The 16172-nt window shown below is 49.5% G+C and overlaps 1 protein-coding gene across 7 annotated transcripts in view; it reads right to left on the reverse strand.

Moving 5' to 3' along the window:
* Window positions 1-16172, reverse strand: part of hdac4 (histone deacetylase 4) — a 93155-nt gene that overhangs the window by 42179 nt on the left and 34804 nt on the right. For 3 of the 7 annotated variants that reach the window (XR_013453125.1, XM_078091411.1, XM_040201305.2), the window contains exons 3-6: window positions 3409-3636; window positions 3137-3276; window positions 2559-2730; window positions 654-774 (exon numbers count right to left, since the gene is read on the reverse strand). Coding sequence is in view for 6 of the 7 variants with exons in the window: in XM_078091411.1 (XP_077947537.1) it covers window positions 654-774; window positions 2559-2730; window positions 3137-3276; window positions 3409-3636 (661 nt within the window). In the remaining variant the exon portion in view is untranslated. Of the gene's footprint in view, window positions 1-653; window positions 775-2558; window positions 2731-3136; window positions 3277-3408; window positions 3637-9150; window positions 9509-16172 lie in introns of those variants that run through there. The other 4 variants (XM_040201304.2, XM_040201302.2, XM_078091413.1 and 1 more) reach the window with 2 other exon arrangements.

Below are 16172 nucleotides of genomic sequence, written 5' to 3' on the forward strand. Positions count from 1 at the left end.
CTTCAAACACACACACCTCAAATAGAGCCAGATGTCAATCACCGACTACAAAAATCAAAGTTGGGTTCCTTCAGCGATTCCTCTGTAGTTTCAAGGCAACATGGCGAAGACTTTAAGAGACGCTGATGTTGATGCTAGCAACTTCTTACACATGCAGGGAACAACAAACGGAACGTCAACGCCATAACTGCCAGAGCCACGATGACGGGGCCTTTGATGACGTCGTCATTGCGGCTTTTTTTTTTGTTTTTCCAAGTTTCCAATTTTTCATTTGCTGAGATAAGAAAAGGAAACAAACAAAAGGCTTATAAAAGTGCAAAAAAACCACGCAGGTAGATTACAGATAATCATACCTTTTCATTGGTGTGGATAAATAAACAAAAAGCAGCATTTGAAGATCTTTAAAAGGTAATTATGAAAGAGAAAAATAAAGTAGGACGGTTTGCTTTAAAATATAGCTTTTCTTTTATATTTTAAGTAAAAGTTGCTTTTGGAGCTTCTCCGAGTGTCTCCGTCTATTTCTCACATATAAAACAAAATGTGTTTTTACGAGGAGTAGTGAATAGGAATAAACTTGAATATCTCATTCATTTCTTCGTCCGACCTCCTCCCGAGCTGTGAGTGCACCTGTAGCGGCGGGCCGGGACACTCACCCATACCAAAAGCGCGGGTCGCTGGGCAGACGGTGGTTGAGGCTTCGCTGAGCCAGGGCCTTTTTCTTGTTCAGGACAAACTCCTGAAGGCGCATCTTAACCTCTGTGCTGGCCACTGCACCTGGCGGAGGCGGAAAGAGGCAGAGGGGAGCGTGAAACCCAGGAACCTAATAATGGTTTCGTAACCGCGTGCAAGAGCTCGTAGGTCTTGCGTGATGGTTCCACTGGAAGTCCACAGAGGCGACAGTAGTGCTCCGTACACATCACGCCGGTTTCATTCTGCTCCCGGCCCTCTCTTCAATTACCGCCCTCGTTTCACGGCTGCAAACAAATTGTCCTGGGAGGCAGAGGTGGATGGGTGAGCGAGGGAGGGAGACAAGAAGAAAAGAAAGGGAAGAAATGGAGGAGAGCGCAGGGAGGGGAAATGGGTGTTTTGAGAATACAAGGAAGCCGCTAAAGGTGCGTGTTTCTAAGACAGTGGGAGTGATAACAGGTGATGTGTGGAGCTCCAGAGAAAAGGCGGTAAATACAGTATGCAAATGTGACAACAGCTAATATGGGCTCACTAAATCACAGTGCAGCTGGAAGTGCTGACATCCCAATATGTCCGCTTTGCCACTGAAGGAAATTGGCTTTTACGAGACTGCCTTCTATGCGATTTATTGCGGTACTTAACAAAGCTTCCTCTGTTTACGAACCCGATGCTCTTTCTATGGATGTCAAACTGGAGGCTATTGCCCGGCAGCAAATGTTCGGGGAAATGGACTTCGCTGACAGAAAATCACGCTTCAACACGTGCGTCCGACATTACGAATATTGGAATGGATTTGTGCTGAAATGTTTGTAATAACTCCACATCGTCAAGCAGCAGCAATATGCAGCAGAAAACAAATACAGGAAAAAGAAAAGCCATCAGCTCAAGGAACAGCCGCACACAGCTCCTCTTGCCAGAAAAAAACAAAAGAAATGCAAAAACAAATTGTGTCAGAGCTCAATTGAGGATTAATTACAGGAACGCTGCATTTGTCACGTTGCAGCAGAACCAACATCCCTCCTGGTTTGGTCAGTTTTGACACGCAAAGGTAATTGCTGGGATCTGGGAGTTTTGACAAAAAGTCTAAATCAAACAGTCCAACAATCAAATATATTTTACACCAACACCCAGCACAGTGGAAATAATCAGGAAAACTTAAAAAGAACGGTTCAACGATTACCCGTCTCTGGCCATCCTATAATATCCTTCACTATTTTCAGCTCCCCCTAATCCATCTCTGACCTCCATCTATTCATAATAACTGCGCATACACCATTTTCCTATGCAATGAGGGATTATTACCAACATTACTGGCACGCATTTGATTTAATGGCTGAATAAAGTGGTTTTGATAATCCGGCAGCTGGCTTGTTGACAACCGGTCTGATTGTCTGAAAGCGCATGTTTCCGTCTTTGTTATAGAAATGTCACAGTCCCAAAGTCTCAGCGGGCACATTGTCACCATGGTGGTTGAGGATGAGTTAACCAAATCCTCCTTTGGAAACAGAAATGAATGGATGATGACGTCAGGGTGCAGCAGGTGTAACCTCCTGGCTCCATAGGAAAAGCGAACGTGTCGATGTCTTGGTCCCTTCACATAGTCTTGTCCTTCTGAAAATCTCCCGCGGTCAATGAGCGAGGTGAGGCCGTTTCTGACGGAGGCGGCAAGTCTGTCTGACACCTGCTCTGATAACATGACATTCAGGAGATGGAGAGGGAATACACGGTCAAACAGAACAGCTGCATTAAAAGCTTGTTCTTGACACTGTGGAACCCGAGGGACGCCGACCCGCCGCCACTGATCGCCTTCAGGCCACTACTCATTCTCATCACGCCACAACGCTCAGATGCCTCGTGTCGTAGTTACTTACTCTCTTGTCCCCGCTCCTTGTTTTTCAGCTGTAGGAGTTTGTGTTCGCGCTGCTGCTTCTCCATCTCCTGCTCGAGATGCTGCTGCTCCATCTTCCTCTGGTGCTCCAACAGCTCCTGTTGGTGCTTGAGTGCCAGTAAATCCTGTTGGTGCTGGTGGAGAGAGACGCAAGACTACAGAAGGAAGAAAAGTAGACGGGGACAGAGAAGAGTGGGTGAAGGACACTGTATGGTATGAGCAGAAGTGAGAAGGCCTGCTTTTTAGACTGAAGAATCAATGATGTGAAAAGGTGACCCACCGAATCCAAATCAGCGGTTTCTGTACGCCGTTGATCGCGCTCATTGGCCGACTTTGCGGTCTCGCAGTTCGCTTTATCAAAGTTGAATCGCATACCAAATTCACACACACTACCGGCGTTGTCGGGGTCAAGGTTCCCGTGGGGACGACTGTGGCAGCACGCTACTGACACTGGATCAGATTACGCTCGCGCCGCCCGAGCGTACGCATGCACACGCCTCCGTCCGTCCTCCACCAGGTGCATTTCTGCTGAGTAGCTCGTGTCCGAGGAGCGGAACTCACCTTGACATGCTCCTGCAGCTGGACCTCATGTTGTCGCGACAGCTGCTCGTGCTGCCTCTGGAACTCGGCGATCAGGAGCTGCCGCTGGAGCTGCTGCTTGTGTTTGAGCGTCACCAGCTCCTGCTGCAGCTCCGGCTGATCTGTGGGACGAGACCGACAGGTCAGAGCCTCGGCTCCCCCCGTTACTGCTGTATGTGCTACTTAACCAGCTGATTCTGTGTTAAATAGCCAGCAGAAAACTTTAAAGCACCAGAGGTAGCGGAGCCACTTACTAACAACCGGCCCGCGGCCTGGCTCATCGCAGGGCATGGGGCAGGCCGCGGAGATAGGCGGCGTAGGGTGGGGTTGGGGGCCCATGCCGAAGGCGGGCTGCTGGTGGGAGTGGTGGTGATGATGGGGGTGGTGATGGTGGTGGTGGTCCACGACGCGCAGGTCCATTGGCAGGATGGCTGTGGTGGTGGGGGGCACCTGCATGGGCAGCGCTGCCGAGCTCACGTCCACTGATGGAGGAGGACAGGTGGAGGAGGGGGTTGGGCAGAGAGAATATGGATGAGAGGAGGAAACAGCAACGCAGGGTTGTGTTCAGAACATGTACCTGCATGCAGAAAGAGTGATTGCAAATCACAGTATGAAAATGAATCACAAAAACGTCTGGAAAAGTGCAGTTTTTCTGGTTCATGGTACAAAATGTATTCAAGGTCCAAAACATTTGATAGCAGCCAAATCACCAAGTTCTCTCTGATCCAAGCGAGACTTCCGAAAACGTGTTACATCGGCTGTCTGGGCGCCGCTGCCTTGACTGTTGCACTCGGAATTGCGCTCCATCGTTTGGTCGTTGCCAATCGGGGGACTTAAGTTGAGTTGTAGACATTGGGTGAGAGCTTTAGAGGAAAAAACCCGCAAACTGCGCCGGTCATTCAAACCGCGGTGTCACCGGGAGCCGCGGTGGGAGCGTAAAGGAAGCCTCCGTCAAAAACATCCTACTCGCAGAAGGCCGGCGCACACGCTCTCCCTGTACACGGAGTGGAATGATGAAACATGGCAGCAGAGAGCAAAAACAATCCCCCAGCAACACCAGTTTTGCCGCAGGGATTTGCTGACACGCATGGAGACTTACCGCGTGTATTTGTGTGTGTTTGTCTCCGCATGGACTATGTGTACGTGTGTGTGTGTGTGTACTTTTTGCTTACTGCGGCGCACTGCTGGCGGTGTTCAGTGCATATCTCACAGAGAGAGAGAGAAGTGTGCGTGAGGCTGAAGAAGACGGATCCCAAGAGCCGTCACACATCTGAGAGGATACGGACAAAAATACACTCTGTATTTGTCACTATCAGTGTAGACGCCGCGCCGTCGGAGAGAAAGGTCACAGGTACGAGCCCTGCAAATGTCGAATCAAAAAGTTTGAATAGCTCTGCGAGTCTTCCTGCACAATAAAATAGTTGTCTTACAGCCTCTGTGTTACGCTCAATCTGCGACGTTACTGGAGTGATCCCGTGAAGTGGGGAGGGGGCTTTCCAAACCTGAGCGTGGGAAAAGCAGAATCCCCGCATGACATGCGAACACGAAATATCAGATAGTATTACCGCAATCTGATTATTTTTCCAGACAACAACACAGCAGCTTACGCACACACACGCGTAAACCCGCCAACACAACATTCGGGAAGCAAGAAAAACCCAAGCAAAATATTTGCTTAATATTACATGTAAGCTTAAGCTTGATAATGAGTTGAAATCTTGCATTCAGCATGAGGACTTATGTGTTTTGGCCTCAAAAAGATACACCAACCAAAGTAGGGAACACAAACTCTTTAAGTTATTATATTTTATGATAAAAAATAAATCTTCAAAAGCACAAGGGACCACAATTAATCCTCAATTTGTGCTTGCAAAGCCTCCTGTGCGTCGTCCCGTCTTATCGGGTCTATATCTGCTCTGTATGGAGAACCTTGTTGCACCACGCCGAGCCCTCTGCCAGCCATCAATACCCCCCCCCCCAAAAAAAAAGCCCAGTGGAGAGCGGCTCCGTCCTATCACGGACGTCCTGGCATCCCCAGTGACCAATGAGCTGGCGATGGAGTGGCAGTTACTTGCTGAGATGGCCAATTACATCATTGGTACCGGGCAGGTTTTGCGTGCGGGAGGAAATTCAACACCGTCCAACGGGACAGCATGGGAGAGAGGGGAGGGTGTGGCCCGGGCCAGACAAGCTGGTGCTACGTGTGTGTCTGTGTGTGTGTGACTGTGTGATTGTGTCGCTATACTTGTGAGGACTTGTTTGAAAGCGGGACTTTTTGTCTGGACGTCTGGTTACGAAAAGATGAGCGATTGCGGGTTTGATTTAACTCATTCGCTCATTTGTTGTGACAATCTGACCGTACAATGTTCAATAAGAGTTCCTCTATCAAGGTTTTGAAAAAACAAATGAATAAAGAAAGGTTTTTATAAGGCATGTGCTCATGAGGATGTCGTGTGACCATGAGTGTGTTAAAATGATCCTTTGCACTTCTGCAATACAAACTCGCTCATTAGAAGGCGGCGCCGGTTGTCGCTCCCGCTCCGATCATCCGTGTTGTCCAAACAAACCCCCGCCCCTCCTCCCTCAGGACAATGGGGGGCCGCTCGGCCCACCACCTCTCCCATTCTTCATCGGGGCATACATGTACACACACAAGCCTGTCATACATTTGATAAGCAGTGAAACGTCAAGGCCAAACAAACAAAACCTTGTGTTGGGTCAGTGCTCTTCCAACGGGGGGCCACTCACTGCATTATTTGGGCCCATTCAGGGGGGGCCAGGGTTTCCAGCGCCGTAGTGCCCGCCCTCTTCTACTGTACGTTTTTTTTCCATGCAGACTTTCACCGGTGGAGGGGGTGGTATGGGAGTACGGGAATGACGTCGGATTGACAGATCCGTGGCCCCTGGACTTTGTCTCGCACACTCGCTGTCGGTTTGTCCGGCGCCTCGCTCGGCAAGCATGCCAAAGGCCTTCACAAAGGGAGTTTGTTTTCACAAACAAATGGCCTCCCACTCACCCCTAAAACGACAAAATAGTTAAACGGAAAAGAAAGCCACACGTTCGGCTTCCACGCCTTCTCACGCAACGGCATCCATGCAGTTCTCCGGGGAAAGCGGATAAGCAAAGTTCACGGAAAGGAACCCGAACCCAAAAACAACAACAAAAAGGGCAAATGTGTTGGATCAGGATCCATGAGACGGACCGGGTTGGAGGAAAAACTGGGCCCCGTCTGTGATACGAGGTTTGAAGAACCTAAGCTGCTCCACGACCTCCACCTGGATGCAAGCACCTCTTGAGCCTAGTTTATCTTCTGCGTTTTCAGAGTGACGCAGGCGCCCCTTGTGTGCCTTTTCACACCTCCTTGCGTGCGTCGACCCTCCCGCAGCGCGCAGGGCTGCGATTGGTCTGCTAATTACGTCCTTTACGGAGTCTCACATTTCCGCTTCCATAGCCCGATGCCGCCATTATTAAAACCAAGAACGTTTACGAGAGAACTGATCAGATTGAAGAGCTTTTGTCGGAAGAAATGCGCAAATATGACCGCTTATACAAGCCGTCATTGGCGGCTTGTATAAGCGGGTTGGTTGGAGGGAGATTGCTGCAAACGCCGGTTTGCCGGTCGAGAGGTGCACGAAGTTGTGGAGGAAAATACGGGACAAATGTGTTCGCGAGGAAAAGGAACAGTGGCGATGCACGGGGCAATAAAGTCTATGATAAATAAATAAACAAATAAATAAATAGACGTGACTCTCCAGGTCGTCTTCAACAGAAACACGTCACTCCGCCTGTTGTTCTGGCGGTGAATTGCTCTGCAACACACGCAAGACTTTAGAACCATGAAGTGAAACGAGTGCGTCGACGCAACGACACAGACGCATGCGCCAGCCTTTAGTCCAAGAAACAGTCCCAACGAGCACTGATGGTCACACAGAGACTCCGGTGATCGAGGGGTTGCAGATGGGGAGGCTGTGGAATCAGTGCTCCGACTGCTACACACACACAAGCACACACAAGCACATACTTTTGATAACCTGTGTGTATTCATGTGTCGATACTGTAATCTAAACCTGAAAAACACAGGTTGTATTACAGTATTAAAGTGAACGCTCTTACCACTATTACATATTATGGGGGGGGGCTGTGGAAACCAGAGAACTCTTTTAAAGTCGTAAGCCGTGGCCCCTTTGGAGCCGGCTTTTGGAGCCGGCTTTTGGCGATGGCCGCTCGCGGTTAACGACAGGAACGCTCCAAGAACGGGGGGGCGGCGGAGGGGACTCGCGAGGCGGCGGGACACGGGCACCTGTGAAGTCATTAGCCCGGCTTACACGGATGGCACTCTGCGGTTGTGGCATGAGGTAATGGTGCCGAGGCCAACGGGAGAAGGGGGGGGGGGGACTCGGGCCGGTTGGGCGAGCTTTCCCCACTGCAGCCTGCGGGTGACATCACGAGCGAGGGGGAAATGAATACAACGTGTGCAGATTCTACGAGGCAAAAGGGGCCTGACGGCTTCGCTTTCTTGCATCGTCGTCACATGGAAACTTAGACTAAGACGTGAGCAAATAGGGAACACACGTTTATTATAGATGTAGTATTCGTGTACTGGTACACGATCAGGCCCGAAGTGTGTTGGAACTCGTGAAGCAAGGAAAGCAGAGGCGGAAGCGAGATGAACTCTGTTGATTTCCAGACGGGAAATTGTGTTTACTTTGTGAGATCCCACGGAGCTGAGAGGTTTCCCCCTCCGCAAGCGCGCCGATGTGAAATCCGGCTGAACTTGCCCAAAAAAAAAAAGGGGGTGAAAAAAGACCCGAAATGTCAGCCTGAACCGCTGTTCAAACTAATCCAAACTGATCATCCGTCACTCTGCGTGCACGTCGATCCCTGATTCTTTCCCTCCCCTCCCTCCCCTCCCTCGCCTCCCTCCTCTCCCGCCCTCCACAATCAGCCTAAGATCATGGATCACACACAGGCAGCTATTTATAGAGCAGGATTCCCGAGGGAGCTCCTCACCCCACCGGCCATCAATGCACGTTCAGTCAAGTTCACGCCGAGCCGAGTGCACGCGCTCACGTAAAAGGATGTGAGACAGTGTGTGTGTGTGTGATTAAAAATAATAACAGATGCAGAACAAGCAATAATGGTCGGTGGGGGCGCCGCCGATTCGACGCGTGGTCGGCACGTCGATCCGTGTCACGGCGTGTCCCCGGGGTGCTGCAGCTCGTTGTGCTGGACGTCACGTCGCGCTTTGTTTTCTCCACCCCTCCGTCTCAGAGGACGGGGTCATTTAAAGAGGGAACAAGAGAAACTGCCCTCGATCAAGCGGCCTATGAACGAGCTCCAGCGCTGACCGGCCAACAGATCCACATGAACCGGGACGGGGGAGACGTGGGGCCACGCGCTCGCCAAAACAAAACAACGGAGAATGTAAACAAGTGCAGAGATATTATGCGTTTCTGATCAACTCCTCTGTATCACTTTAAGTCCTTTGCACTCCTCCAAACAGCTGAGCAACGTTCTGCACGACTAAACCCCCCCGGACACAAACTTTCAGGCATAGTCCCGTGTCCGCGCACAAACACACAAAACAGAGAAAGAGGGCGCGTAACAAACACAAACACGCGCATGTGCGTGTGGGGAGGAACAGACCCAGCCAGCGCCATCTGCTCCATTCACTTAAAGGCGGCGCTGAGTGGTGCTGAGCAGGAGTCTCCATACATCACTACCACTCAATGAACACTGCCACTACTCAGGGCTGCACGCCCACGCAGCGGACCAGCGCACAGGCAGCACACACACACAGCAATGAGTTTATACAAACACACGCGCGCACACACACACCAACTGAACATAATGAAGAAACAACTGTAAATGTTTGACAAGGGTCAGATAAAGTATTTTACACACCAGCAAAACAACACACAGTGAAGAACAAACCGGATTAAGCTAAAAGGAGGAACAGACAGTGAGCCATGCGATCCAAGAGGAGCTCTCTTACCCATCAGTTGTGCCGCGCTGTCCGGTTGTTGTGGGTTTCTGCGAGTGTTTGAGTGTGTGTGTGTGTGTTGCGTGCAGTATTTGGAGAGAGAAAGTGTGTGTTTGTAGCCAAACAGGCTCCTGCGAGCGGAGCTGGACAGTCCAGTGAGCAGCGAGAACACGGCAGACCAACCTGGAATGTTTTGGTAGCGAGAACGGACCTCTCTGCCTTCCCCGTCTCTTTCTCACCCTCCGTCTCCCACTCGCCTCTCTGCGCTTGCTCTCACTGATGTTCTTCGCTCTGCCCTCCGGCTGCCACTCTCTCCCTCCCCACTGGTCCCCTCCCACTCGCTCTCCCTCCTTCTCTCCCTCTCCCAGTGACATCAGAGGGCAGTCTCAGGCATGTTGAGCATTTCATGGGAGTCTCTCTCTCTCTCTCTCTCTCACACACACACACTCTGTCCGCCGTACGTCAACGGTGTTTTGCATGGAAGCTTTGTCAAGATGCACCGTTTCTTCAAAGTGCGAGGTGTGTTAAAAAAACAAAACAGGTTGTGCTTGAGGGACAGGAAGCCCAGAATGACCTGACGCTGAGAAAAACATCTAAGGATCTGAAGACCTGCTGTGAATGGAACGTGGAGTTGTCTTTGAACAACATAAGTGTTCTTAGCAATCAATAGCTATTGTCTTAATAAATCACCTCGATCTGATTGCAGTATGTTCATGTGTACAACAAGAGAGTGAAAAACTCCACCTGAACGTATTGTACCTTTGGCAGAGGGGACAAAGAACAAAAACCAGCAGCCGGCTACAGAGAGAATCAGCTTTTGCTGAAACGCAACCGGAAAACGCTGCGACCCTTTTAGCGCCGTTACCGCGGTTGGCGCCGTTAGCGTCATCCGGCTGCCGAGTCACAAACACGTCACCGTTGAGTTCTGCGCTCATCTCCTGTAAGCGGTGTGCGTGGAGCGGTCTGATCAGACCACACACGCACACACCTGGCTGAGATAACGGCGAGCACTATCAGCTGGTTGTGCGGCGCTGACGTCAAAGGCCTTACTTGAGCTTCACGGAGCGATGACACTGATAACGACATACGCTACGGCGTCCAAAACCACGGCGCCACACACGCACACAACTTCATTTTTAGATCAAGAGTGTCCCTGATTAAGGAGGGCAGTGACCTGAGCGACAAGAAGAAACATTGATCGGTGGATGCTGGCGTGGGCGGAGGAGAAAAAAAGAAATGTGTGACACGCGGGCAGCTTTTGAAAACGTTTCTTTAGAAATAACACAAGCAGAAAAAATCCAGAAAACTTGTTGGAGACTGCCAGTTAGTGTGAACTGCATTATTAGGCGAGCAATCACAGTTCTCTGCACGGATGGACACCACGTAAGTCTCCAACCAAAACAGAAAAAGCACTAAGAACAATGTCTAACAACGCTTCACAAACGGCGCTAGACGAAGCGTGCGGAACCGCGCGGCGGAGCTGGGAGCGCGCCAGGGCCATAGCGAGCAGGGACGTGCGTGCAAGGTATATGCAAAAGGTGCGAATGGCAGCGTGAAGCCTCGGGCACCCGCCAGACGCGCAGATGATGTCGGCGCGGAAGGTGCAGTGATTTGCCACAGCCGGCGAGAGAACCAGACGAGGCGATAAGTGGGCAAGTCCGTGATAAATAGATGGCGTAGCTATCTGCATCGGAGTCGGGCGTGCGCGTTAAATAATGCATGTGGCATAATGATTGCCAGGCACGCTGGAATACACAGTGGCAGACGGGCCTGATGAATAAGTAATGGGCGGCGTCCGCCCCGTAATGTACACACGTGTGCACGCGCACACTGAGCACAGAGAGAAGAAACAGAAACTCTTAATGTTGTATCCTCGCCCCCCCCCCCCCTCCTCCCCACAGCGATGGGGGCAGGGCTTTTTTCATCCTTCTCCCTTGAGAACCCCAGACTCCAAATATGTGAGATACTGTGTCGTTTATTATTGATTAAGGTTATTTATAATACACACTCTCCCTGCAACCCCCCCTTACATCTCCCCCTCTCTGCCTCGTGCTCACTCATTAGTATCTCTGAGATTATCAATATTACATAATAATATAATAATTATATAATCCAGATACTAAATCTGAAATCCATTTTAAAAACAATCTTTTTCCGATCCCTATTCTTTGTCCAATAAAAACAGATTTAGGAGTGAATTTGTAAAGACAGTCAGAACTTGCCCGCTGTTTCATTTATGTCCTCATGTAGTACTTCTATAAAACACAGCTGAAGTGTCAAGGAACTATTACAGTTTTGTGTGCCAAAATGTTGCACCCTCTCCCTCGCAGAGTCTGCCGTGTCTCCTAGTTAGCCGTGCATGGCAACGGACTTGAGGTTGAGAAGAAATATTTGGCCCAGCAGAGCAGCACCAGTGGAGCTTCCTGGGCGTCTTTGGTCGGTTCCTGCGCAGCAAACAAATGCTTTCAAGTCTTTTTGTTTTAATGAATTTACTCAACTGACATTTTCACAGGCAGAGCAGACTGAAAATAAAAGGGTAATAAATATATATTAAGGTAACTTATATACTGTCTTTATTATAACCCAGTGTTGCTTGGTAATAAATATATCACTGACGATGGTCTTTGTATGAAATGGACGGAGCTAAAGTCACAAACATGAACTTCTTTAAAAGGCAGAATAATATGTAATAACATTTTTGAAGTTGGCCAAAAGGCACGTGGGTGACTCCCCTCATATCTTCTCTTCCTGTTCTTGTCCACTCTTCCGTGAAGGCCTGCTCTGTGGAGCGCACAGCCTATAGTGTTAAAAACGGATCCTATCTGTTATGTGCTCATCTTTGGTCTCTTATGGACGTCCTCCTTGCCTGCCATCTGAATTGGTCTGTGCAGGATAGTTTGTTATTATTGTGAACATTATGTGACGGTGTGAAGGTAACCGGTGGAACCAGCTTCAACACAAAAACAAAGAGTGTCCCCTTCACTGTGTGGCGGAGGACGTTCTCCCTCCTTACAGGTCGTTCGCGTGGCTTCCTTCTCCGAGGCTCGTTGGGTGCTCCAATCCAAGCTCAGTGCTCTCCTTCTGTTCCCTCCCTTTGCCAGCCAGGTGCTCTGGCTTAAAAGCCCTGCTGTGATCAAATGGCTCAAACACCCACAGCCGGGTGTTCTGTGAGGTATTGTGGGGGCTGCAGTGAGTGTGGCAGTGGGGCAACCGATCCTGTGTGGGAACGTAGCTGCCTTCCACCAGGTGTCCCCTTGTGATGCCACAACTTATAGAATGTGGACATCGAGTAACTGGCATTGCACTGGACTGGAGACTTTGTGCCCACAAGTAGAGTTGTCCGTTATGATCATTTCCAGTGTAGATATGTAGCAACGTTACAATTACGGAAGCGCTTGGAACAAAGCACGTTGCAGATGAGATCTTCTTCAGGGCCTTCTGCTTTGGTTGACTTTCTCACTCCCACCTAATTTAACATTTAACCAATGAGCCGAGGGTATGGTTGGCTTTTGATGATGCATTTTGTTCACTCAAATTCTGTGTGTGTGTGTTCCAACGAAACAAACCAAAGGGAAGACGTGAAGCTTACCAACTCTGATTCGGGCCAGAAGAAACAAATTAAAGGTTTCAACACCCCATCTGTCCTCATTCTGCTTACGTATAGGCATGAAAAAGCTTATGCAGCAATAAATACACACTTCTTTAATTTGATGATAGGCTGAGAAATATTAAAACCTACATGTTGCAGACAGCTACACAAACAAACTTCCCATACGTTTAACTCACACTGCCAATCAAGTTGAGGTGAAAAGTGCAACAATAATACTTAAAGCAAGAATGAGCTCCGTGCTGCTCCGAGGAAGCCCTCAAAACATCACGGTATCAAAACAGCTGCTACAAAACCCAGACAAGGTAGAGAAAGGAGAGGGGGGCTGCAGCGGGGAGCTCCGTTCATTCATATTTTACGCCCTCTCCTTCCGTCTCAATGGTAATGCCTTCTCAGTCTGCGCCCAGTCCGCAGCAGACAGAGTGCCATTAGCTGTCGGCTGGGCTAAGCTGAACTTATGAGAGATGTCAGCTTCCCACCCAATGCACTTTAAATCACATGGGTCACAGGAATGCCCCCATGCACTAGAGCCACACCCACAGACTTTCTATGTCCAGTGCAGGTCATATCATGCAGGTGGTAAAGCAGTTGCAGATGGAGGTTCAGGGATTAGACGTTCGATGGCTTGTTTATTATGTTTGAAGAAGGCGATTCTACTCCTTAACTCATTGCTCAGTTCACGCAGAAGAATGCTCTTTGAAGTTCACTCCACTTAGATGACAAAACCATGGGTCTATTTCTTCTCTTAAATGAGTTTGTGGTAAAATGCAGTGCATCGCTGAAGGCCACGTTGGAGCCATTAGGCTGCTGGGGCTTGGCTGTAATGAACTCCCCTTCCCGGACAGGGAAGGGCCGACCTCTGGTCATGGCGGTGTTGTTGGCCAGAAGCTAGCGAAACCCATCTCGCGAGCGTGAAAAAGAAAAGGTCTGGACCTCGGAGTGGTCATCCATAATAGATAATACTTTGGATTCATTTTAAAAAGCCTTTACAAAACAGTCCTCTGCATTAACAAGCGGCTTTAAGAGGAAGTGCAAGGGCAAAGTGTGGCCGCAGTCAAATGAAGGTAGGATCCATCAATCCCATCTGCACATAAACACACACGGGAAACGTACTCATGGTACAACGGAGGCCGAGCTTCAGAGGGACGCACTCGCTGGCTTGCAGCAACTGGTTTCATTTGTAGCATTTCACAACCCATCCTGCCATATGAAATCAACGTGGGTGTTCGGACATTTCAGACGGATCCGTTACAATCAGCCGATTCACTCACCAAGGAGAAGTTTGTCCGTGCAGAGCTTTTCCGTTTCAACCTCTGCAAATGTGCCGCGAATAATTGCTATCCCGCCTGGACGACAGCGGTGACCTTTGAGGGATCTGAGACCAAAAATGGGAGGAAGCTATCATATCCACCCGGGCTACGTTAGGATTCGGTGAGCAGTATGTTAACAAGCTCCGAGCCCTGAAACTATTTGCCGTTATATTTAATCATCTCTAGTGTGCTGAGGGTTGCTTTCCAGTTTCTGGAACGGATAGATGGAAAAGCAAAAGACAAATTCTGACTAACGGCAACATTGTTTGTACAGCATGTCTCCGTTCTCACGTCTCTCCATCTGTACAGTCGGTGAAAAAAAAAAAAAAAAACAGAGACGACAATTCCTTTCAACCGACTCATTCGGACACCAGCTCACTCTCCAGACATCGGGGCCGGCCAGTCAACACAGCAAAACACCCCAGACCGAATGCAAAATTCATGACACGGCAACCAGGCAAAATCTTTTCCCCCTAGAACATCCACATAAACACAACCCCCCCCCCCCAGTCCTCCCCACACACAGTCCAACCTGCTATAGCTGTCAGGATAATGGCACTGATGCAGACACAAAGTAGGTTAAGGCATTGCCTGTTCTGCTGGAAGACAAAAACAAGTCTGGCTCCAAGCGCTCTGCCATACTTTCTTAGACGCAAATTTAAAGAGTGCATGTGTGTGTGTGTGTGTGTGTGTCTGTGTGTGCGCTCTTTAACCGGGTTGATATGAAGGCCACAACCTCAGGCTACGTCTGTAGATATAATTAGATGCTCTACCAGCTCTACTCTTTCTCTCAACCACCAACCTGATCTCACCTCTGCTCTCTGGAAGCTGAAGGTTTCTCGTATCGCGCCGCCGGAAAAACGCGATGTCAGTGCGTTGTACGTGGGGTGATTCCCAGTTGGCACTTTTATTCAGAAAAACTGACGGAAATTGTTCTGAGACAGAAAAAGAGGGGAAGGAAAGGATAATATGAGACTATATTTCAGTTCATCAGAAGTTCAAGGAGACCATTTGGAAACATCCCTCGGGCAAAGACTTGACGTGGTTGTTAGTGAAAAGAAGCAGCTGCCCGTGACTCCTGCCTACACCAAACTGGCACCGGGAAGGGGAATCCATGCCAGGTCCGGGACAGTGCGTGTGTATGGTGGTGGTGGGGGCGGCTTTGGGGGCCCATCTGGGGAACTGGCACCAGGGCCTGGGGGTCGTGTGGGCTCCCTGGTGAGCATGTGTGTATAAAACAGATTGTCTTCCATTAGGGGAGGTGGCAGGTCGAGCAGGTACAGGTCGAGCAGGTACAGATCGATTGTGCTGTTGTTTTGTTGGGTCCACGAAGTGAGTGAAAGTGAAGACCTCAACCTCGATAATGGAAGATCAGCTGATCCCGTCATTGTTGTTAACGCTGCTTTTGATCCATGTTGGAATGAGGGATTACTACTTCAAGCCTTAGAATTTTCGTCGGAGATTGGTACATTTGAATTGAACAATTGAATGATTGAAGATTTGCCTCAGCCCAAATACCAAATATTATATATACTCCATGACATTTAGAGCAGCAGCAAAACCAAAATCAGCAGAGTTGAAATGGGTATAAAACGAAATGAAGCAGACATGACAGCAGGTGAACGTGGGGTTGTTGCAGACCACAAGTTCTGCTCCCAAACATCAGTGTAGGACTTTATATCAAGAGAGCGAGCACACAGATTAACAGCGTCAGGATTAAGGTCAAGCATTCAGTGACACTGACACACACACACACACACACACACACACACACACACACACACACACACACACAAACACACACACACACACAGAGGCGTGCGAAACCCCATGTTCCAGTGAGCAGGGGCAGAGGCAGCGGGGGTCTGGCTGGAGGACAAGTGTCTTGGCGCGGTCGTGCTGACCTACAGACGGGGTGTCCTCTGGAACACACCTCCATCTCTGGCCTCTCATTGTCAACCACGTCCCCTTCATACGCTTTCTGCTGGCTTCTCTTTGCATGCACAGTTCATTCCTCTGCAAATGCACGCATTTCAAAACAGCGGGGGATTCGGAAGCAAAGGAGGAACAGAAATGCTATGAATCCGAGAGAGACATCACAGGTCTGTATGCTTCTG

This window comes from Gasterosteus aculeatus, chromosome 16 (genome assembly GCF_964276395.1).
Source record: "Gasterosteus aculeatus chromosome 16, fGasAcu3.hap1.1, whole genome shotgun sequence".
NCBI classification, from domain to species: Eukaryota; Metazoa; Chordata; class Actinopteri; order Perciformes; family Gasterosteidae; genus Gasterosteus; species Gasterosteus aculeatus.